This window comes from Nesoenas mayeri (assembly GCF_963082525.1).
Source record: "Nesoenas mayeri genome assembly, chromosome: 8".
Taxonomy (NCBI): domain Eukaryota; kingdom Metazoa; phylum Chordata; class Aves; order Columbiformes; family Columbidae; genus Nesoenas; species Nesoenas mayeri.
The window spans coordinates 5,240,026-5,262,577 of record NC_137554.1 but is presented as its reverse complement, the minus strand read 5'-3'; the positions used below and the strand labels follow the sequence as shown (position 1 = coordinate 5,262,577).

The 22,552-nt window shown below is 43.0% G+C and overlaps 1 protein-coding gene across 1 annotated transcript in view; it reads left to right on the top strand.

Moving 5' to 3' along the window:
• HMCN1 (hemicentin 1) overlaps positions 1 to 22,552 on the top strand; it is a gene marked incomplete at both ends in the record, with an annotated part of 184,042 nt that overhangs the window by 12,447 nt on the left and 149,043 nt on the right. The window contains 3 exons of the mRNA XM_080348671.1: positions 16,196 to 16,266; positions 19,636 to 19,794; positions 20,122 to 20,244. Coding sequence (XP_080204797.1) covers positions 16,196 to 16,266; positions 19,636 to 19,794; positions 20,122 to 20,244 — 353 coding nt within the window. The remainder of the gene's footprint in view (positions 1 to 16,195; positions 16,267 to 19,635; positions 19,795 to 20,121; positions 20,245 to 22,552) is intronic.

Here is a 22,552-nt window from a genome sequence, read left to right as displayed (position 1 = left end):
GTCTCATTGAACAGGTTTTGTTCTCAGTTATCGTGGAGTAAATCCAGAGCCATTCCATTACAGTCAGTGATGTTAGTTTGGATTTACACCAGTAGAAGTGAGATCAGGGTCTGGCTTTGGTTGTCTGCTTTCTTAATTTGCTAAATATTACATATTTCCCCAATTTCCTTTCACATCTCCTCTTCAGACCTTGCTGGCTCCTCCTACTTTCCCAAATTCCAAGAGTAACAACGTAGGTGAAATTTGAAATTTCCTTGTTGAAAGCTTAGTTAAGCAGGGCCTGGTTTTCGTTAGATCAGCTCGTTTTCATTTTCTCAGCACTGTTTGAAGTTTCATTGTACTCAGGATAGGATCTGCACTCATCACGCTTCTCCTATTGATTCAATTTCGTCCATCAGAAGTGCAGTGTTTTAAATTATAAGGTGCTCTCCAATGTTATTATTGAGTTACAATTGTGTGCCTCGGTGACATTTCAAAGCAGTTTTTTATCTCCAAAGATCAGAAAAAGGTTACGCCTTGAGGCATTGCTGTCAATCAGCAACATAACATGTTTGAAAGAGCTTGGTAAATGTAAGATGTGACTTCAGAGAATGAGAATTGAATTTTTCCTGGGTTTGTTTGTATTTCCTGACATTACGCTAGCTTTGTAGAACTTTACTACAGCGTATTTTGATTTGCCGTGTGTGAGAGATATCTGGAATTTCACCTAAGTTAGTTATTCTGTTAGATGAATTGGGTTTATTATTAAGGTAAGACGTTCGGACAGTTTTATCCGTGTTTATGTGTTTAGCTGGTACATTGGGGTCTTTGTCCATAGAATCGTACCAGAAACGAATCCCTAACACTTGTCTGAATGTCTATACAGTTGGACTTTTACATTTACAGACTCTCTACCTTCATATGAGAGTAAATAATCCTGCCCAGAATATCCAGCTCTTACTCCAGGGATAAAGAAAGGGTGGGAGGCTGGAAACACCAGCTCCTTCATCATTTATGGAGACCTTGGGCACAAACAAACTCCATCTGTGGTTAAGCAAAACTATTAAGAATATTTTTGTATATATTCTATTGATTTTTTGGTATGATTTTCACCTATGCCCCAGTGTTTTTCTGAGTGAGGCCCTAGAGATTTGCCTCGGGTAACAAAGAGAACCTTTTGCAGAACTAGTGATTTAAACCTGAGCGACAGTCATAATCATTCGGATGCTGTTTTGTCCTGCAGACACCTGAAGAGCTTCACAGAAAGACTGAATCACTAGTGGTGTCTGTACCTGAATTTCTCCTAAACTCCACGTAGTGACAGTCTTCAGCAGTTTGCAAAACCAGATGGTTCCTCGATCCTGCGCAACAGGCTGTTATTTAAAGAGAGTTAGTCATGCGCTTCCTTGGCATTAGCGTTCCAGAAAGTTCACCCGACTATTAATGTGTGTAGGAACTTCATGCTGCTTTGTGAATGCCGTTAAAACGTCATATTTGTGTTGTGGTTTTGAGCCTTCTTTTGGATGCAGGAGCTAAGGCGCATATGAGGAGCCGTGAGCAGCTGTAGCACAAACATCAGCTCGCATCCTCGTGCTTTCCTCTTAGAAGAGGCGACTATGAGCTGGACACAGATGTGTGGCAATTTGGGGCACTCAAGTTATTTATTCATACAGTCTATTGGAAATTATTTTCTTTCCTTTCTATTTTTTTATGATGTAGAGGTTTTTGGATTAGTTTTATTTTCTAGCACGACTGGAATCTTATAAAGCTCTCACAATTAAAATAAATTGTTCTATATTCTATGCTAAGCCACTCGATAACAGGGCAGCTGAAAATGCTGTAAATTGAGAGCAAACCTCCGCTGCTATAGATCACCCTTATTCATACTCGCCAGCGATGATGAGTGACAAAAATCTCAGTGGTTACCACTTAATTGTCAGAGTGTGTTTCAAAGCACCTTCGTGTTCAGTGAGTTTGTATTTTTGAGCCTGACGGCTTCAAGGCTGCAAATCCAAATTCCTCAAAGAAGAAAGCTTTGTGCTGTGTTGTATAAACAGGCTGAGAAATTTATTGAAAACAGTCATCACGGTAAATGCCCTAATTTTCACAGAGTCACAGTGTCAGGGGTTGAAGGGCCCTGGAAAGCTCATCCAGTGCAATCCCCCCATGGAGCAGGAACACCCAGATGAGGTTACACAGGAAGGTGTCCAGGCGGGTTGGAATGTCTGCACAGAAGGAGACTCCACAACCCCCCTGGGCAGCCTGTTCCAGGCTCTGCCACGCTCACCAGGAACAAGTTTCTTCTTAAATTTAAGTGGAACCTCCTGTGTTCTCGTTTGAACCCATTGCCCCTTGTCCTACCGTTGGTTGTCACCCAGAAGAGCCTGGCTCCATCCTCCTGACACTCCCCCTTTCCATATTGATCCCCATGAATGACCCCCATGAATGATCCCCATGAAGAGGAGATTGACCCCTCAGTGTCCTCTTGTCCAGCTCCAGAGCCCCAGCTCCCTCAGCCTTTCCTCACACGGGAGATGCTCCACTCCCTGCAGCATCTTTGTTGCCCTACGCTGGACTCTCTGCAGCAGTTCCCTGTCCTGCTGGAACTGAGGGGCCACAACTGGACACAAGATTCCAGGTGTGGTCTCCCCAGGGCAGAGCAGAGGGGCAGGAGAACCTCTCTGACCTACTGACCACCCCCTTCTAACCCACCCCAGGTACCATTGGCTTCCTGGCCACAAGGGCCCAGTGCTGGCTCATGGTCACCCTGCTGTCCCCAGGACCCCCAGGTCCCTTTCCCCTACGCTGCTCTCCAACAGCTCGTTCCCCAACTTACACTGGAACCTGGGGTTGTTCCTGCCCAGATTCAAGACTCTACACTTGCCCTTGTTATATTGCATTAAATTTTTCCCCACTCAACTCTCCAGCCTGTCCAGGTCTCTGGATGGATTTTTAAAATAATTCCTGAACAGTAACTTTGGTAATTATTTAGTGATTATTTTATTTCGATGGGAGAGTTCTTTGTTTTTTTCAAGAGTCAGCTGAGTAAATCTGAGTTTTATTTGACTAGGCCAGGCAGAAGTTGAAATTGGGTAATAACAGAGATGACGGCAAATGAGTTATCAAGGCCAATTAGTTAGTCAAAGCTAATTTCTACCTAAACATAAGTAGTAGCATTGTTTCAAACAAATTTTAAGAGATGAGCAAACAGAAAACAAGGGTTCTGCATGATGCAGCCCTGTTTAACCTATTCAAGTTATCCTCATGTGAAATGAAAAGGACTGTTTTGTTTAGGGTAAAAAAGTTAATGTTCTCATCTTTCTTTTTTTTTCCCCTTCTCACATCTGCTTTTTGAATTAGTCAGGAGTGTGCTTGCATTTTACACTAGTAGAACTCAGTGGAATTTTATAACCCACAGATGATATTTAATGTTTCCCTCTCTTCTACAAGCTTCCTAAAAACTACTGAAGCCTCAAACCTGCATTGAGAGCAGAAATATTCTCACGATTTTCCCCTTTTCTTCTTCCAAAGCCACGAAACAGCTTCTGGTGGCTTAATCCTGAGTTTATCCGGAGGGAAGATGTTGCACCGCTGTAGAGCCAGTGGTGAGCAAAGGCTCTTGCTTTGCTTGCTCAGAGAGTGGCCAGGGGTGACAGGCAAAGCTACAGAGTCCAGAACATCAGCTTTAATCCCTACAATTTATTAAATCCTTGTGTTTTTATCATTTCCATGGAGACACCAGCAATATCCTTCAGCCCAATAGAGTGGCATGGTCTACTTCAAAAATTTCTCATACCCAAGAGATTTTAGGTAGATTCTGCGGGATGATGAAGAAGGTGAGTGATGAGGTTTTAAGACTCCGACACCGATATGGTGACAACGTTTTGCCTGTGTGGCTGAACTGTTGGTGATGACACCCCACAGTCCCTGTTTCACAGCTGGACAAACAGGCTGAAATTGGTGCTTTCTGAACGAGGGCACAATTCTCTTCCGGCTTTGCTTCTCTTCTAGTCTTCCCTCAGTTGATTTTTAGAATTACGTTGTTATATTATAAGGTGGTTTTATATGCCAAACGTCTGTCAGCAGAAATGATGCTGAGACATGAATTGGGGGATTTTTTACATGCCATGGACCTTACATAGGGTCGGTGAATTTGCAGATTCTCTTTCCTAAGTGATAAGTAAACATGTCTGGTTTGCAGCCAAATCCTTGGCAGCACAGCGAGAATCAAAGACTTGCGCACGACAGGATTTATTTAACAAATATTCTCAGATTAATTGCATGGCTACCGGGGGGGAACAAGTTCTGGGTGTTGATTCTTCCTCCAGATTCAAAGGACGAAGTAGGTGCAATGCTGCAGAGCAGGAAGATGGAACATTTTGTCCCTGTGTGATGCTGTTCTCCTCTCCTTGGCGCTCCTGATGGCCATTCCAGTTTCTCACGTTTAGGTTCCCTGTCATTCTTTTTTGTCCCTTTCTGAATGATTTCTGCTGCTTAATTTCTTGATGCCTTTTAGAAACCATGACAAATGATACAGGCAAAAGTGAAGGGATGGGACAGAGCTGCTTCCAGCTGACTCGCTGGTTACCAAAATAAACAGTGCTCTGAAGAAGGTTTTGAGAGAAATAAAGTGAACTATTTGCAAAGTCTTCACTGTTAAAATTAATAATAGATTTTTTTTATTTTAAAGGACCAAAAAGTTCACTTGAACTCGGTACCCCTGGACCTTCTTCTGATGTCTTCAAGTAGATGCTTTAACTCAACAAACAAATTGATGCCTCAGCAGTATATGAGGCACCATTGTTAGAGCCCTGGGGGTAACATTGACAGCTTGATATTGTCACATGAATAATCGGTGTATACGGACAGTGTTATCTGCCGTAAAACTGCGCGTCCTGTCAGCTGCACGGGGATTACTTTTGTGAAGTGGACATTTGTTTAGAGTGATGCACGAGGATTTGTATTTACAATTCTAATGGCTAAGAGGAAACCGTTTGGCTTTCTAATGGTTTTATAGTAGTAATCCTTTAGCAGTTTATAGGGTAACACTTGGAGGGGGGCTGGGGCCTGTTGTAATTGAAATCAATAAAAACTCCATCACGGACTTAAAGCAGATGCACTTTAATAAAAAGAAAACAAGAATTTTTGGTACAGAGTAAGTTCATATGCAAGATTCTAAGAGTTTTGTACTGAATGTGACACAACTTCTTTCCTCACAGCTGGTCCCAGGTTACCTTGGTTTTCTTATGCTTGGAAATCTCCATTCTCAAAGGATGGCCACTGGATAACACTGGATATAAAGCATTTTATAGTATGGACATGGTGATATGTGTATACACATGCACACACAAGATGTTATCTCGTAGATACTTATTTTTATTCTAGCCATTTCTTATAGAAATAGCCTTTTTTCCTTTGTTCTTTTGAGAGACAAGTGGCTCGGTATGAAAACTGAGGAAAACGTATTTAGTTGTGTTTTAGTGGCCTGAGTGTAGAGAGGTCTGTGGTTCAAGTCTCATTATTATCTTTTCTCTTTGTTTAGGGTTAATTGACTAATTATGTGGTTTGCTTATCATTTTCAGAGCAAAATCTCTTTCCATAGATTTCAAGGCTTGTGTCTGGCATCTGAAGGAATTTTAGGACAGTCTTTTTTGTGCTTCTTTTCTCCTTGTACGGAGGAAAAACCCTAAAACTTACCACGCTGTGTATGAGCTTTGTATCTAACAGTTGTGCTGTTCTGTTTTGTCCCAGGTCGTTTAACCCCCTCTTGTCAAAGAAACCCCAACAGACCCATTGAAATATGATACAACATTCCATCTATGATTTTTTTTTTTTTTTAAATAAATATCTTTTACCACGTGAGGGCATCACAAGAACATAACCCTGTGAAACAACGGCATAGGATTGATATGATAATTTATTCTGGAAAGTCATTGTATTTTGGGTTTTTTTGTGAGTCATCCTATGGACCCTTCCTATGGTGAGATACATTTGGGTGCGTGGTGGGAACCAAAGCTCAGTGGGGCAAGAGAAGGAGCCTTTGGGGAAAACTTGGGTAAGCTGCAGTGCCCAGAGGCTCCCGATGGTGGAGCTCGGCTGTTCCCAGCCGGCAGCGGCTCCAAGGGAATCTTTGCTTGATGTTGCATTTCCCTTTGTACCACGTATAAACTTTGAATTAAAAATTGAGCTTTAAATAGGATTTGATTTAACTTCAACACTTTAAGGTTATTAATCACAAACCAGCGCTGTAAAATTTGTACTTATGTTGATTTCTGCCCTATTCTTTAGTGTCAGCTCCGTATCCAGCGCCGTTACAAGTGTGGCGGGAGCATTGCCAAAATACACAGACTGAGGGATGAGACAGAAATAGACCTGGACTGAACTGGAGTTCAGTCTGGAGAAAGAATTCAAAGAGCGTTGTGAACTGGATTTTACTCAGCTCGGATTGTCGTTAACAAGGGGAAATAAACAAAAGCAGAAAGGCATCTGATGGCCTTTTCAGCTGTTGGAGCGAGCTCGGGGCGCGGGCCAGCTCAGCACTGAGGGAGCTGGGCTCCGCTCCTTAGCGGCCGTTTGCTCCGCACGGGGGCCGAGGGAAGCAAATTAGCCACATTAATCAAAGCTTGCATGCTGTGTAGTGTCAATAAATAAAGACAAATTGTATCCTGGGCTGCATTCCCAGCAGGTGGAAGGAGACGATTCTGCTCTGGTCTGTGCTGGGCCAGCTCTGGGGTCCCCAACACGAGGACGTGGGCCTGGGAAGACAGGCTGAGTGAGTTGGGGTGTTCAGCTGGAGAAGAGAAGCTCTGGGAGACCTTAGTGTGGCCTTTCCGGCCTTAAAAGGGGCCGATAAGAAGGATGGGGACAGACTTTCTAGCATGACTTGTTGCGATAGAACAAGGAGTGATGGTTTTAAACTAAAGGAGGGAGATTCAGACTAGATTTAAGGAAGAAATTGTTGTCCCTGAGGGTGGTGAGAGCCTGGCCCAGGTTGGCCAGAGAGGTGGTGGCTGAACCATCCCTGGAGACATCCCAGGCCAGGCTGGACGGGGCTCTGAGCAACCTGAGCTGCTGAAGATGTCCCTGCTCATGGCAGGGGGGGCACTGGGGGAGCTGGGATGGGCCCTTCAACCCAAACTGTTCTGTGATTCTATATGAACGTCTGTACTCCTGGCACTACAGGATGGACAAGGGGACTAATAAAACCAACCCCCCATAGTTCCTGGGGGTGGCTTGAGCATGAGGGACACTGTGTTGTAAGAGACTCGCATATAATGTCCATGGCAGAGACCTCCAGGGCTGCTCGGATAGCACAGGGAGGGAGGAGGAAGGTGGGTCAGGATTCTCTATGTCCCTTTGTTCCCAGAAACAGCAACAAAATAAAGCATTGTGTCTTTTTACATCTGGGACGTTTAATAGCCACTGGCATTACTTGACATTTTAACCACATGAAGTCACATTTCCCAGTTTCTTTACCTCTTATTTGTGCACCAGTGATGTGCGAAACCTTCTGACCAACCAGAGGGGATGTTCCACTGAAATATTTTCTTAGAATAAAAATTAACCTGTGTTTTCTTATTTCCAGTACTAGGGAGTAGATTTTCTATGGGTGGTTCCTAGTGAGTGTGATTTAATGCCACCCATCCCAGGGGTTGGAGAGGATCTAAGTCTGTTCTGTGCATCACGCATTCAAGAGGGAGTTTTTACCTAAACCTAGATTTATTTGAAAGGTCTCTGGGTAGAAGAGGTTACTCTGCACATCCTGTGTCTTTACTATTGTAGTTCTCAGAAGGAAGAGTTTTAACAGTGAGCTAGTTGTGTGCTGGGCAAATCACCACCTGATTTTTAATATTTATAATTGCATTTGGTTAATAACTTGTAAACTTGAGGCCCATAAGCTAAACATTGCAGTAGACAGAAGATGATAATACTGGATTTTACCCACTTTAGTCACCAAGCTAATATTTCTTTTCCATAAATGTAAATATATCATGGCTTTATTTCTCCTTGTTAAACCATTGTCATTTTCCTTTGAAAAAAACAAAAGAGCCATATGCTCACAGATGTTATAACAATGGGAAGCAGCAATACAAATATGCCACTTACTAAGGCACATTGTCAGTAAAACTTGTGTTAAATCTGTGGTGTCGGAGTTTCATTGAGGCTTTGGCCACTGCGCTGAGCTGACTGGTGAAGAATTTGGATTATTGTTTTTTTAATAGTCATAAGTCACGCGGCTGAGAACAAAATAGAAAAAAGCGACTGCATTAGTGCATTAAGGAAACATGTGAGTTGGCGCTTTTCTTTTTGGTCTGGTTAAGAATCTGGTAAAAGTCGCTCACTGCGGTTCTTGGGCTCTTAAAAAATCTACTTATACCCAGGTTAGAGTCTGAAAGCTAAAAGCAACTGAGTCCAAGAGGGAATATAATATAGGAAGGAACTTAAAATAGCTCACTACGTGTTTTAAAGATCTTGGTGTACCCCATTGCTCCCCAAGTTCTTTGGGGGGGATCCTGAGGCAGGCTCGTGGTTGTTGGTGGCATCTCCAGAGGTGCTTGTGCTTCTGGGGAAACTCAGTTATTAATCCACGTGCTCGCTGTAAGTTGAGAGATGGCAATTAGAAGTATTTTTCTTCTATTGAGTTGCAGTGGTGAGGTGGTGCTGTGGTGTTGGAAAGGACAGGAGAGCACGGTGAAATGTTTCTAATGGCACCTAAGGACCCAATTCTCTTAGGAAATTAAAGATTGCTGCTTCTGTGCCCCTAGGACGCAGTAACTCCATCATTACTCTTACTTTCTTCATCCTTGGCAGGTAGCTACTCCTAAAGGTCTCCAGAAGAATTATATATCATATAACATGGATACTGAGAAGGAAGCTTGAGAAGAGCACGTTAAATCTGATAAAGCTCCCTGCTCAGCACTGTTAATAAACAGTTCATACGGGATAATTGTACACTGATTTCTTTTGGCAGCAATCCTGGCTGACGCGTCTTAGTTCTCCCAGCTGCTCATTCCCACTCTTATTGTCTCTTCACTCCACTGGAAGACTATTTTAATATATATTTTAAAAAAGAAGCGGGCAGGCAGGAGTGTTTATACATTGTATATATAAAACCTGTATTAGTCTTCTGATCCCAAACTGTCACAGTTGCCATAGCTGGGAAGCAGCGCTGTGATAGGCAAAATGGGAACGGCTTAAACTGGCATTACCCATGAAATGAAAGTGTATAACCATGCCCAGAGCGTGATTTTTATCTTCCCCCCACCACTGTACATACCTGTCAAGAGGTAAGTCTTGAAATGTGTTAGAAATGATGCGGAGTCTAGTTGGAGGCCAGTATCTAGTGGAGTGCCCCAGGGGTCTGTACTGGAGCCAATATTATTCAATATATTCATTAACGATTTAGACGAGGGAATAGAGTGACTGTCAGCAAGTTTGCTGATGACACCAAGCTGGGAGGAGTCGGTGACACTGGAAGCTGTGCTGCCATCAGAGACCTGGACAGGATGGAGAGTTGGGCGGGGAATAACCTAATGAAATTTAACAAGGAAAAGTGTAGAGTCCTGCATCTGGGCAGGAACAACCCCAGGTTCCAGTATAGGTTGGGAACTTACATATTAGAGAGCAGTGTAGGGGAAGGGGACCTGGGGGTCCTGGTGGACAGCAGGGTGACCATGAGCCAGCACTGGGCCCTTGTGGCCAGGAAGCCAATGGTACCTGGGGTGTATTAGAAGGGGGGTGGTCAGTAGATCAAGAGAGGTTCTCCTGCCCCTCTGCTCTGCCCTGGGGAGACCACATCTGGAATATTGTGTCCAGTTGTGGCCCCTCAGTTCCAGCAGGACAGGGAACTGCTGGAGAGAGTCCAGCGTAGGGCAACCAAGATGCTGAAGGGAGTGGAGCACCTCCCTTATGAGGAAAGGCTGAGGGAGCTGGGGCTCTTTAGTTTGGAGAAGAGGAGACTGAGGGGTGACCTTATTAATGTTTATAAATATATAAAGGGTGAGTGCCACGAGGATGGAGCCAGGCTCTTCTCGGTGGCAAACAATCATAGGACAAGGGGTAATGGGATCAAGCTGGAACACAAGAGGTTCCACTTAAATTTGAGAAAAAACTTCTTCTCAGTAAGGGTGGCAGAGCCTGGAACAGGCTGCCCAGGGGGGTTGTGGAGTCTCCTTCTGTGCAGACATTCAAGACCCACCTGGACATGTTCCTGTGCCACCTCACCTGGGTGTTCCTGCTCCAGCAGGGGGATTGGACTGGATAATCTTTTGAGGTCCCTTCCAATCCCAAACATACTGTGATACTGTGAAATTTACACTAGGATGCTTCCACATTTACCTAGTTTCAAATCACATCCTTGAAAATCTTCCCTTTTCCTCCCAGCCCTTTGCTGTACATATATTTTCCTTGATCCCAGTAAACCACAATCTCCCAAAATTGTGTGAAAATAAGAAAATTATTTGACAGCCTGAAGGTACAAATACGTCATTTACATAGTTTGACCTGTAAATCCTTATTCATACAACTCCACTTGAGCCGTGATACTTAATGTGCAGTGACTGGCGTAAACAGCGATTGCTTTGTAAATGCAGCTTTCTGATGAAGTTGTAGCAATTTTATGTATACTGCAACTCTGAACAGGATTTTTCAGGGGTGTTTCAAAGTTTTCAAGGTATATATTTCACTTTTCAAAGTATGCATTAAAAAAACATGCAGATTTTACTGAATAGAAGTCCTTATTTTTCAGACGCCAGGTGCTAAATGCATCAGTCCACTCAATAAGTATGTGGGAGATAATTGCCATTGAGGTATTCTTTGTGTTATAAAGTGGGGGAAACTATATTTTTGAGCTCTATACTACGTAACGAAGAAATAACAAGATATACTTTGATCTGTACAGTTCTAGACCATAGAGGGCTATTCCATTGCAAAGATGGTAAAAATCTGCATCATACCAATAATCCATCAGCATTGGGATGACATGTTGTGTTATGGAATGGAGTAAAAGGGTGTTGTAATTATATTTCTTATTAGAATATCAGGATTTTTTGGGTCATTGTGGTTTGTGGCTTTTTAAATTATTATTACTTTTTGTTTGTTAGTTTGTATTTGCACTGTACTAGCATTGAAGTTTCTGTTCTTTGGAAGTACCCAAAGGTGTGGGGTTTTTTTGGGGAGGGTGTTTTGCTTTATTTGAATCCTGGATATAGTTTTGCATCAGGGAAATGCTCTTGCTCTGCGTTAGAAGAAAGACTTCTGTGGGTGAGAGCATTCTCCAGGATTTAGCATCTCTGCTGAAATTCCTTTGGCTACCAAGTAGCAATTAGAGCTTTTATTTCCTTTTTTTTCTTCCAGAACAGAGAAATTCAGTGTTCTGAGTTGATGAGTTAGGCAAATGTTCCCATATTCCTTTGCTAGATCTCCTAAAACATCCAGTTGTCCAAATAAGATCTTTGGCGCAGATGCGGTTGGGATTAAGGGGGCGCCAAACTGGTAATGATGTGTGATTGTGTGTCACTGGGAAGTTTTGCTTTTCCCAATGCGCCTGCTGTTCAGCTTGTAGACAAACACGGAAAAACATCCAAGCCTGTCAGAACGGCCGGTTAATCCAGTTACTTCTCTGCTTATTTATAGGGGAGATGGTTTTGATCAGATCTACCCCAGAAAGGAAGTATCGAGACTCTTGATCTCTATCAAATGGACCGGTACTTGGCTTTCTGCTGTCATATTTGTTTCATTGCTTAGGTACAAGCTCAAACACCACGGTGCTTCCATTGTGATTTTTGGGTTAGGAAGTGCAGGTTTTGTTCAGTCATGTGCAATCCTTTCTTTAAAATGTGTTTCCTTTCCTATGTCACCAGTGTTTTCCGTGTGTGCAGTATGAAGTCTTGGCTCACCAAGTCAGTTTGAAAGAACTTAACATTGATGTTTTAATTTTGAGGGATGCAAGTTTAATTGCTGCCTAAGGCAGATGCTGCTTTGCTGTGTCTGTATTGAGCTTTTCATTTATAGTACAATCACTTCTAGGGGACCAGGGACAACTTTGGAGTCGGGAGCAATGGGGGCACCTCCCTAACAAACTAGTCCCAAATATTCCAATAGCCGTGCCTGAAAATGGTTTCATATTTCAACATCAGAACTGGCATGTTCAGTTGGAATATTTCACATGTCAATCTTTGCCTGGAGAACTAATGAAGCTTTAAGAAGAAAAAAAGAGATGTTTTTTTTTCTTCTGCTTTACTTGGCACATTTTCAGGATCTGGTTTCTTGAGTAAATACTCTGTGTTTAGAATGATAGATTTGTAACTGTGCTTGATTTGAGGAATGTCTGACTTGTGTGCTCGACTTCTGCATGCAGTTATTGAGACTTTGGGCAATTTTGGCTGTGGATAGATGTGCAATTAGGCCTATGAGCTGACTGGATGCATGTGTACTGTTAAAGATGGACAGAAGAACAAAGCCGTGCTTCACCGCGCCTCTCAAACACCAAACACTGTTATGAGCGCTGGCACATTGGTCTTTTTCTGTTTACAGTGTTCACTTTTTTCTATCAGCTCAACTGTATTTTTTTTTCATGTCTTACCTTAGTTTAATGCCACAAAGCTGGTCAGCATTGTTTAGACTGATGATTGCAACTTGATTCAGACTTCACGGTATCAGGGATTTAACCTTCTGTAAGAACTTTCTGTGGTGGTTTATGAGAGGACTTGCCCTTCCTTCCTCAAGTCCGTTCTGCAAATGGTTCCTAGTTGGCAAGGAAACCGAAACCACTTCTGGTAATGTTTTCTTCTCACTTTTCTCTTTTCTGCCTGCTCTGAAGGCCTGTGTTTAACTGCATTGATGGAATGGGCTTGCTTGAGTTGCACTTTGGGTGCAGGAAAAAGAGGATGAAAGGGTGAAGGCTATTTCAGGTTTTTTTGGCAAGCAGGTCACATCAGCTGGTGGTGTCACAGCATGTGAAAGATGGGGTTTTGTACAAGGTGGTGAGGGTCACATCACCTTTTAGACCTTTTAGAAAGAAGGGTGTTGTAAACTGCATGTGAGGAGTAATGAATAACTCTCTGACCTGTCAGTCTGACCTTGGTGCCGGGCAAGGTCATGGAGCAGATGGTCTTGAATAACATCACATGGCACTTACTAGAGAACTATATGATCAAGCCCAGTCACCATGGGTTTATGAAGGGCAGGTCCTGTTTGACCATCCTGATCTCCTGTGACAAGGTGACCTGACTAGTAGATGAGGGAAAGGCTGTGGGTGTTGTGCACTTAGACTCTAGTAAGACCTTTGACACCGTATCCCACAGCATCTCCTGGAGAAGCTGCAGCTCATGGCCTGGATGGTGTATCTGCCATGGGTAAAGAACTGGCTGGAGGGCCGGGCCCAAAGAGTTGTGGTGAACTGAGCCAAGTCACGAGTGGTGTCCCCAGGGCTCAGCACTGGGGCCAGTTCTGTTTAATCTCTTTATCAATGGTCTGGATGAGGGGATCGGGGGCACCCTCAGTCAGTTTGCAGATGGCACCAGGTTGGCTGGAGTGTTGATGTGCTGGAGGGCGGGAAGGCCATACAGAGGGGTCTGGCCCGGCTGGATCCATGGGCTGAGGCCAATTGTCTGGGGTTCACCAAGGTCCTGCACTTGGGTCACAACAACCCCATGAACGCTGCAGCTGGGGAAGAGCGGCTGGAAAGTGCCCCAGGAAAAGGCCCTGGGGGTGTTGGTGCCAGCGGCTGAACATGAGCCAGCGTGTGCCCAGGTGGCCAAGAGGCCACCAGCATCCTGGCTGGTACCAGCACTGGTGTGGCCAGCAGGCCCAGGGCAGTGACCGTCCCTGTGCTGGGACCTGGGGAGGACAAACCACCAGTCCTGGGGCAGCTCTGGGCCCCTCAGCTCAGGGCTCAAAATGGCGGCACCAGGCGTGGCGGGATCACCTCAGCGCACAAAATGGCGGCACCAGTGGCACTAAAATCACCTGAGGGCTCAAGAAAGGCCTTGAGGTGCTGGAGCGAGTGGAGAGAAGGGACCGGAGCTGGTGAGGGGCTGGAGCACAAGTGTGATGGGAGCGGCTGAGGGACCTGGGGGGTTCAGCTGGAGAACAGGAGCTGAGGGGAGACCTTCTGATCTCTGACCTGCCTGAAAGGAGCTTTGAGCCAGGGGGGTCGGGCTCTGCTCCCCAGGAACAAGCGCCAGGAGCAGAGGAAACGGCCTCAAGTTGCGCCAGGGGAGGCTGAGGTTGGATGTGGGAACAATTTCTTCCCCAGAGGGCTGTGGGGCATTGGAACAGGCTGCCCAGGGCAGTGCTGGAGTCACCATCCCTGGAGGGCTGGACAGATGGACATGAGGTTCTCAGGGACATGGGGCAGGGACAGGGGTGGGTTATGGTTGGACTTGATGATCCTGAGAGGCTCTTCCAACCAAAATGATTCTATAATTAGACACCTGTGAGAAGATGAGACTGTGGGTGGGAGAGGTGATACCAGCCCCAGGTGTGGTAGTTATTGCCATTCCAGTAACCTTCTGTATCATCATCTGTTCCTTCAGCATTGGTGAGCTGCCTGTAGCTGCAGGTTTACGTGCTGTAGTAGCATTGCCACTCGCTGTTGGAAGTACTCCTGCTGTCCCTCTGATGAGAGCTGGCATCGAGAGTCACGGGAGTGTCAGTGTCATTGACAGTGCCACCGTTTGTCACGTTGTCACTGAAGACGTGAGTGATCCTGCTGACTCCTTTTGGGGACCTATTATTTTTACTACAGGTATAAACCCCATTCTGAAGTGAAACAGTTTGGCAGTAGCTTTGTTACAGGTGTATGGTTTAAAGAACACCTAAAGAGGGATGGTACCAGGTGGAGCGGTGGGAGCAGGACTGTGGAGGAGCAGTGACGCCTTGGAACGGCTCTTTCGACAATAATGTAGTGTTTTAGTAAAGAGATAAATGGCTAAAGTCAAAGCCATACCAAAAGAAACCCCAAACTGGAGACAGTTTAACACCCTAGGACAGGCATTGTGTGATTTCTTGCGTGACTTCCACACAAATTAAAACCTTCACTTAGCAAAAGGCACTGATAAATAGAGCCCCCCAAGCAAACACTTGTGATTATAGTAGATCTTAGTGATGGCTGTTGTTGAAACTCCAGTGAAATAAAACTTTCAAGTGTTTAAAAAATGTCTAGATTATATGGAAGATAAGTACATCCTGACTTGTACAGAGCTTGGAAGGTGCTGTATGGTGTGCTGAGGCAGCGCTTCCATGTAAACTACAGCTGTGTTAAGTGAGCACCACTGCACTTCCACGCTTTTGGTTCACGCTGACTTCATAAACCGTACCCCATTCTGTGTGCTGGTACTCAGCCGAGCTCTTTATGAACGCTTTGGGGCACTAAACCAGCAGAAATGTATTACCTTTTTTTTTTTCTTTTAGCGTCTGCCTGTGTATTTATGTATTTATTCCTGGCCTAGCGCCCTGAGCCAGCTTGCTGAGCTAGATTTGTGCAATTACTGGCAGCAGGACAGGGCAGGAAAGACCAAAGCGCACGAGTGCCAGGGCACACGGAGGTGAAGTGTCAGGAAATCACAGCCGGAGGAAAACAGCTGCTTAGAATCACATTTGATACCAATTAGGAAGGCAATTGTTGAAGGGGCAGAGGGAGGCTTGTGGCACAGCTGGTGTGATTGGGAAACGCTCAGATATGTGCTGCTGTAACTTCAGTTTGATGTCCTGCCGTTTCTCGGTACACAAAGACGTGGCAGTCACCACAAATAGAGTTGATTCTGCTTCAGTTCTTTCTGGCAACTGCTGCTGGATACACTGAGGTTGGGCACTGGGCTCACACTGGACTTCTGTACCTAGAGGGTACGTATTCTTTCAGGCAAGATATGTGGCATCTGTTTTTTCCTCTTTAATATCAGCCAGTGAAGCTGACACATGTATTCAGTTCAATTAAATGATTGTTCAAAAGCATATGTGAAATAAACACAACGCGGAGTGCTTTGTGTGCGTCTGAATGTTCAAGACACCTAGAAGTTGGTAGTTCTGCTGTGGTATTAATTGCTAGATTTGGAATCATAGTATATCAGTATATCATTCTCAATTATTCCTTTCTGTTTAATGCTTTATTTTGTTTTTCGCTACCAGATTTTATGAATCCGAAGCAGCCAGCTCTTCAGTTGTCTTTTGATAACTTGGTGCTCTCCTCATACTTTCCTATTTTTTTCCATCCTAGAAATTGGGCCGGTGACAATAACCACAGATCCCAAGAAATTTCAGTTTGAACTCAGGGAACTTTATGTTCAGGTGAGTAACTTGTTTGTTCTCTATGTGGTTCTAGCAAAGGCCCCATTCCCTCCCTCTCATCTTTCTTCTCGTGTTGATGTTTCAGCTACAATGGTTCATCAGGGTGTAGGCATCTACCTCTGGCATTTTGCCTGCACAAGCTGTCATCTTAATTTATGATTGCAGTTAATTACTTTGTCTTGGTTTGCATCAACGTATGTAAACTGTTCAATAACACAAGAATAGTTAGATAATGCTAACATTTATTTTGCATTTTAATACTTCTGCCACTTGTTCACGGACGCTTTTATGAACTGTTTTATTGTGTTCTAAGACTTAGTTCTCATGAAAACCCTTCCGTAGCTTGAATTAACTGATTTAGTGACAAAAAGACTGTAAGACCAATTGAGTACGACTTAGGTGTTGCCTTCGCTGCCGTGCGTTACTCAGCACCTACCGATTCAAAAGCGTCAGGTTGACTTGGGCGCTCGTCTTCGCAAATGGAGCCTAGTGGCAGTTTTGGGACTGGCACATCTGTGTATCTCCCTTGGAGGAGTTTCCCTGGGTGACAATGATGGAAGGAAAGAGAGGTATCGGAGTGGAGCTGCCCTTACTGAAAGGAAATAAGATCAGATTATCTTCTCATCAAGCAAAACGCTTCTGACCTGTGGAGAACCTTGGTGGGGTCAGTAATGCCAGACAGGCTCTCCCATCTGAAACAACCGTCTTTTACAAACCGGCATGTGGCGTAAGCCCAGCAAGAAAAGGCTGTTTGAGAGCCAAAAGTGCTCATTTGGGAAGAATGAGTAGTTTAAAAGTTGGCAGAAAGATGAAAATTCAGAGCAAACAATAGTACGTCGAATGCCAACCCTTGGGGCTTTCTCCTTCACAGGGAAACGCAAACCTTAAAAATCCTTCCAGTCTTTACTTTTTTGTTTTCTAAACAGCTCTACTGGAAAATAATTGCAGCTATTTCTAAAAAGTATATGATTTAGGTGAAGCTTTTGGGAATTCAACTCTTCAGTTACAAGCAGCTTGTTTAAAAGTTACTGTCTAATGAATTTCAGATTTTTTTAATCCCGATTGGTTGCGTATTTTGGCATTAATTTCAATATGTGCGCATTCAGCTGCATTAAGTTTTTCACTGACTTGCATTAATTCCTTACACTGGTGAAAATAGAAATTTACAAAGTGATTAGAACAGGACTGATAAGGCATCTTCAGTTCTCCCAGAAAATGTTGACACTTCCTACGTGTTTGTTATAAGTATTTTTCCTAGAAAGACAGTTAAAAAAGGTGCCGGAATGGGGGGGATTTGACTAGATGCTCTTTTGAATCATCCCTATGGACAGCATGACAATAACTTGTACTTGGGCAGCAGTGACTTCTTAGTGTCTTTTTTTTTTAAGCATTAACCAGTTTTTTTTGTGTGTTCTCGTATTAAATACACTTTTAACAATGGGTAGTTACTTGTATAAGCAACATACTTGAATCTTGTCCATATAAAAACCTTTCAAAGTATATTCACATAGTTGAATATAGTTCACATTCACTCATATAGTTCACTCATATAGTTCACATGAGTGTCTCATGATCCTGTGATACAGATGCCAACACACTTGTATCAGCAGTTATGACAAGGCCTTATTTGAGTATTTCTCAGTGTAAAAATGACAACTGAATGAAAACAGTCTCCTGTAGGAGCTGTTGATAATGCTTTTTAAGTCAGACACCAAATTCATCCTTTTGCAGGTGGAGACAATGCCATTTAAGTAAATAGTTATATAGGTATCAAATTTAGAGAGAAGAAATGTGAATACTATAGATTAGCTGAGCTAACAACCTAAATTTGCTACATTTTCTGCTGCCCAGACTGAACAGAAAATGAGACTTGCTGAGCTTTACTCACCTCTGTTTTTCCAGAAAGCTTCACAAGGTAATTGTAGCCATATTTAATTGTAATTTGGAGAGAAAGGCAGGAAACATTTAATGGAAATTTTTCTTAGTATTATTATTATTATTTTTTGAAATAAAACTAGCACCGTTCTGTTTCATAGTTCTGCCTTGCTGCCTTTTGAGAATATCCCTCTGCTGTGTTACATGAATAAAACAGTTCACCCTTCTTCTCAGAATAACCATTTAGCTCAGCAGTGCTTTCCCTGTTATGTATAGAAAATAGATGCTGCCATGTAGAATATTACATGAGACAATAATTTAGTGGACTTGAAGTGGGAATAAAGTTGGGTTTTTATTGTTCCAAATAGGTGTCTGTAGAAATCAGCTCTTATCTTGACTTCGCCTACAAATGAAATATCTATGTGGAAGAGCCTTTTGCTGAAGGTGACGCTTTGCAAGAGCGGGAAAGAAGTAACTTGGATGTACTGATCGGTCCCATAGGATCATATACACATTGCCAAGATAAAGATCTGACGGGTGTCAAATGTTTTTTGGAGAGTTCAAGTTCCCTCTTGAATTTCAGGCAGTCTGGAGTCTACTTCTTGCTTTCCCCAGAAACATAAGACTAGACTTAGAAAGCACTGATTTATAAAGAAAACAATGGCAAAGTACCTATTCTTCAACGTAGATGAGGAGTTTATTGATATTCCTGCTTTGAAATGGGGTTGAAGATACTAGTAGATAAAAAATGGTTACTGACATGAACATTTTGTTGGGGACAGCTGGAATTCTTAAGGACTGGGAGACTGTGGAAGGCAAGAGTTGTCTGGTTTATGTGTCTGTGTGAGCGTTTAACCTCAAAACAGAATTTCTGACAGCACCTAGAGAATTAAAAACAGATGCAACACTTGCATTACCTTTTTTCCTCCTTCCCAGGCTGTGGAGATTTGTGTGTGTGCAAAGGCGTGTTGACCGTAGAAATAAAAGGAATAACTTTCATATTTAATCTTGAAAGTATGGAGATGTTTCCATTTACAGGGGCAGGTTTTACAGTTCGTATTCAACTCCTTGGAAAATTCTGTCTTCAATACATCCAATTAATTTTTATGTAAGGCAAAGCGAACTTTTATTTAAACAGTATTTTCCTCTAATTCTTAATTTAGGAAGAGAAACTGGTCCTTTCATGTAAATTTAAATCAAGTCATACTTGGAAGAAGAATTAAATTGTCAGCCAGTCAGGGAGCATGTGAGTGTAGGAAATGGAGCTAAACATGGTGCTCCCAGAAAATATAGGAGTGACCACAACACAAGCATTTTCAGGACTAACCACAACCCTTCCTTTGACTTGCTTTTCCCTAAGGAATTGTCTGCAGAAATGGTACAATGCTTAGGATCAATAAAAGCGAAGGAATTATTAGAAGCCGAGAACTTATCCGCCTTGAATGTCCCAAAAGAAAGTAATGTGTGCTTTGTTTTTCTTCTACCTGTGAACAGGGTGGCGGAGACTGTCCAGAGATGAGCATCGGCGCAATAAAGATCGCTCTGGAAATTTCTCTTCCTGGTTCCTTCATCTATGTGTTTACTGATGCCCGGTCCAAGGATTATAGACTTACCCATGAAGTGCTGCAGCTCATCCAACAGAAACAATCGCAGGTACCGAGGGGCTTTGCGTTCTCAGCTGGTTTATGTGTTTAATACCCTGTTTTCTCAATATTGAAAGGTTAAAACCTTCTGTGTGAGACTCAGTGAAATCTTTTTATAGATTTTACATCTTGTCCTTTCTTTCTCTTCTCCGTTACTTTTTCCATCAGCAGTGAGTGCAACAGGGCTGTCCGTCACGCAAAGTAACATGACCCCAGGCCAAGCGATACAATTCTTTTGTTTTCATGCCTTAATGTTGTCTTTGCAATGTTTTCCCAAACTTTGCACCGTGTACCAAATGATTTTTTCTTTACATTTATCTCTATATTTTTAATACAGGTAGTCTTTGTGCTGACTGGAGACTGTGATGACAGGGATCATATTGGGTACAAGGTCTATGAAGAAATTGCCTCAACGAGTTCTGGTCAAGTTTTTCACTTGGACAAAAAACAAGTGAATGAGGTAATTTTGCTTGAATTCTGCGATACATGGAGAAAACAAGGCAAGGGCTTATACTCTACATGAATATACTTATACTCTTATACTCTACTCAAATGACCCCAATGGTGAGTTAAGGAGAATAAGGAGAAATTCTAAATGTTCTGCTGTTGGTAAGTGGCCTCCCTGCCAGCTTTCCTTGCCTTCTTTTTCTATCTGCTATATCAGGATGCAATTCTGCGAGGCTTTTTTATATCAGGGAAGGGAAAACTGCCATATCTAAGCAGAACCTCCTCAACTTCCCTCTGCCTGTGCCAGAGGCTTCTAGGAGGGAAAGGCTTGAAAATAAGGAGCAATTCTGTGCTCCAAGTAGCTTTACTACTCCAAATAAGCCTGGACAAAAATACTCCTCACATAGGTAAGGTTATGGACAGAGAGGTGTGAGCTAGCAGGTTCCATAGTTCACAAAATAACAGTGGTAACTCTCTAATTGAGTTTATTGTTTCAATAGTTTTGACGGCGCTGCTGACTTACTGGTAATTGTAATTACTGGCCCACAGCCTTGAATGACTCTTTTCTTTGCAAACTGCAGTGAGTGAAGTTTCAATAGCGCATGAGAAAATAATTTGGAGGGAGATGAAATCACATGTTAGTTATCTGGGGAGCTGGAATTGTTTGTAAGTGTTGTAAACGTTTTCCTTTGACTTGCTGGTATGGGCAATAACTAGATGAGGTTTTTCATACAACTTTGCTTCAGTTTTTTTCCTTTTCTTTTCATAGAGTTTGGTCAACGACAAATGTTGGAGATACATTGCAGTTTTCTACTGTTATTGCCTAGAAAAACTGAAGTTCTTCTTAGGGATGTTATAAGGTATTGGCAATGATGTGAAGGTGATGGAAAGGAGGCACTTCCCAGAGGATTTATCCTCCCACAGTCAGATAGGTTAAAAGTCAGAGGAAAACAAATTAGCTGTTGGGACTGTGCAGGTCCTGACCTGCATTTTGTAATAATTTGTGTATGATGGGCAAAACTTCTCAGTGTGAGACTATGAAATCCCTTTATAGAGATCATGATACTGCCGATGGGAAATACTCTTTGCCAGGACTGAAGTTTGAGGATCAAGTTTTTCTTTGATTGTTTTCTTTCTGTTTTCTTCTGGTTTGGGGAGGCAGGAGTGAGCAGAAAGAGCAACTTGGGGGTTCTGGGTGACACTGTGTTCTCTGGTGGAGCTGACCTGCCCTATTCTGGTTTGTGGCACTTACCCATTGCCAAGAATACCAGTTTCTGCTCAGATTGTTAAGCTCTGAGTCAGGTTTTGAGCAGGGGGTTTTGGTAACCAGTTTCACCCCTTTCCTGCTTCATCTCAGCATTTCTTTGAGCAAATCTGGGGCTCAAAAAAAGACAAACCACAGCAAAAACCTCTCCATCACTTTCAGAAGTCTTCCACAATAACTGCTAAACAATTTGAATTAAAACCAAAGCACTCCGAAATAATTTTAGGGATCATGGGACCTTATATAAAGTTAGGTCTGGGCTAAAGGACTGTGAAAAAGAGTTTGCTAAAAAGCTGTTGTCCCAAAGAAAACCCTCACTGCAGATTGTGGTTCTGGACCAGAAATCCTGTTTTTGAGGAGCGTATCCACCGACGGGTGGGTGCAAATGAACAGGAGATGTAGTAGTAATCCGCACCAGCAGTTTATGGTATATCCTCCAGAAATAAAACTTGCCCTCCCTTTTATCCGAGTAGTCAATGATGTGTAAAGAATGAAGTTTATAAATGCTAAAATATATTGTCTGTTTTGGGCCTAGAGACAGCTAATGCGGAATTGGAGATTAGGAGAGAGCTACAAAGTCACTGCCTGTGAATTCTCTGCCAAACCAATGTCTTGTTTGGTTAAAACACTTTTGATTGTTCTACCCTCAAAAAACCCAAACAAAGCTATTTTTAGTGTATAAAGTATCAAACCATTACTCTCATCCTTGCCCTTTGTGCATTAAGTGCGGAGTGAAGCAATACTGTAAGCTAGCTACAAGGAAACACAGCAAAACAATACTTGATCCTTAGCCAGTGTTTGTGTTTGCGAGAAGACTGAGAAAACTTACGGCCTTTTTTCACTTCTGAAAAAGATGCTATGGTCTCAAATACTGCAGTTACCTCCTTGGTCAAAATTATTGTCAGTTAACAAAGTTGTGTTGTGTTCAGTCCAGCACAGTGTGAAATCTGTACCTCCATCCCCTCCATCCATCCCCTCCATCCATCCCCTCCATCCATCCCCTCCATCCATCCCCTCCATCCATCCCCTCCATCCCATCCATCATTTACTGAATGAA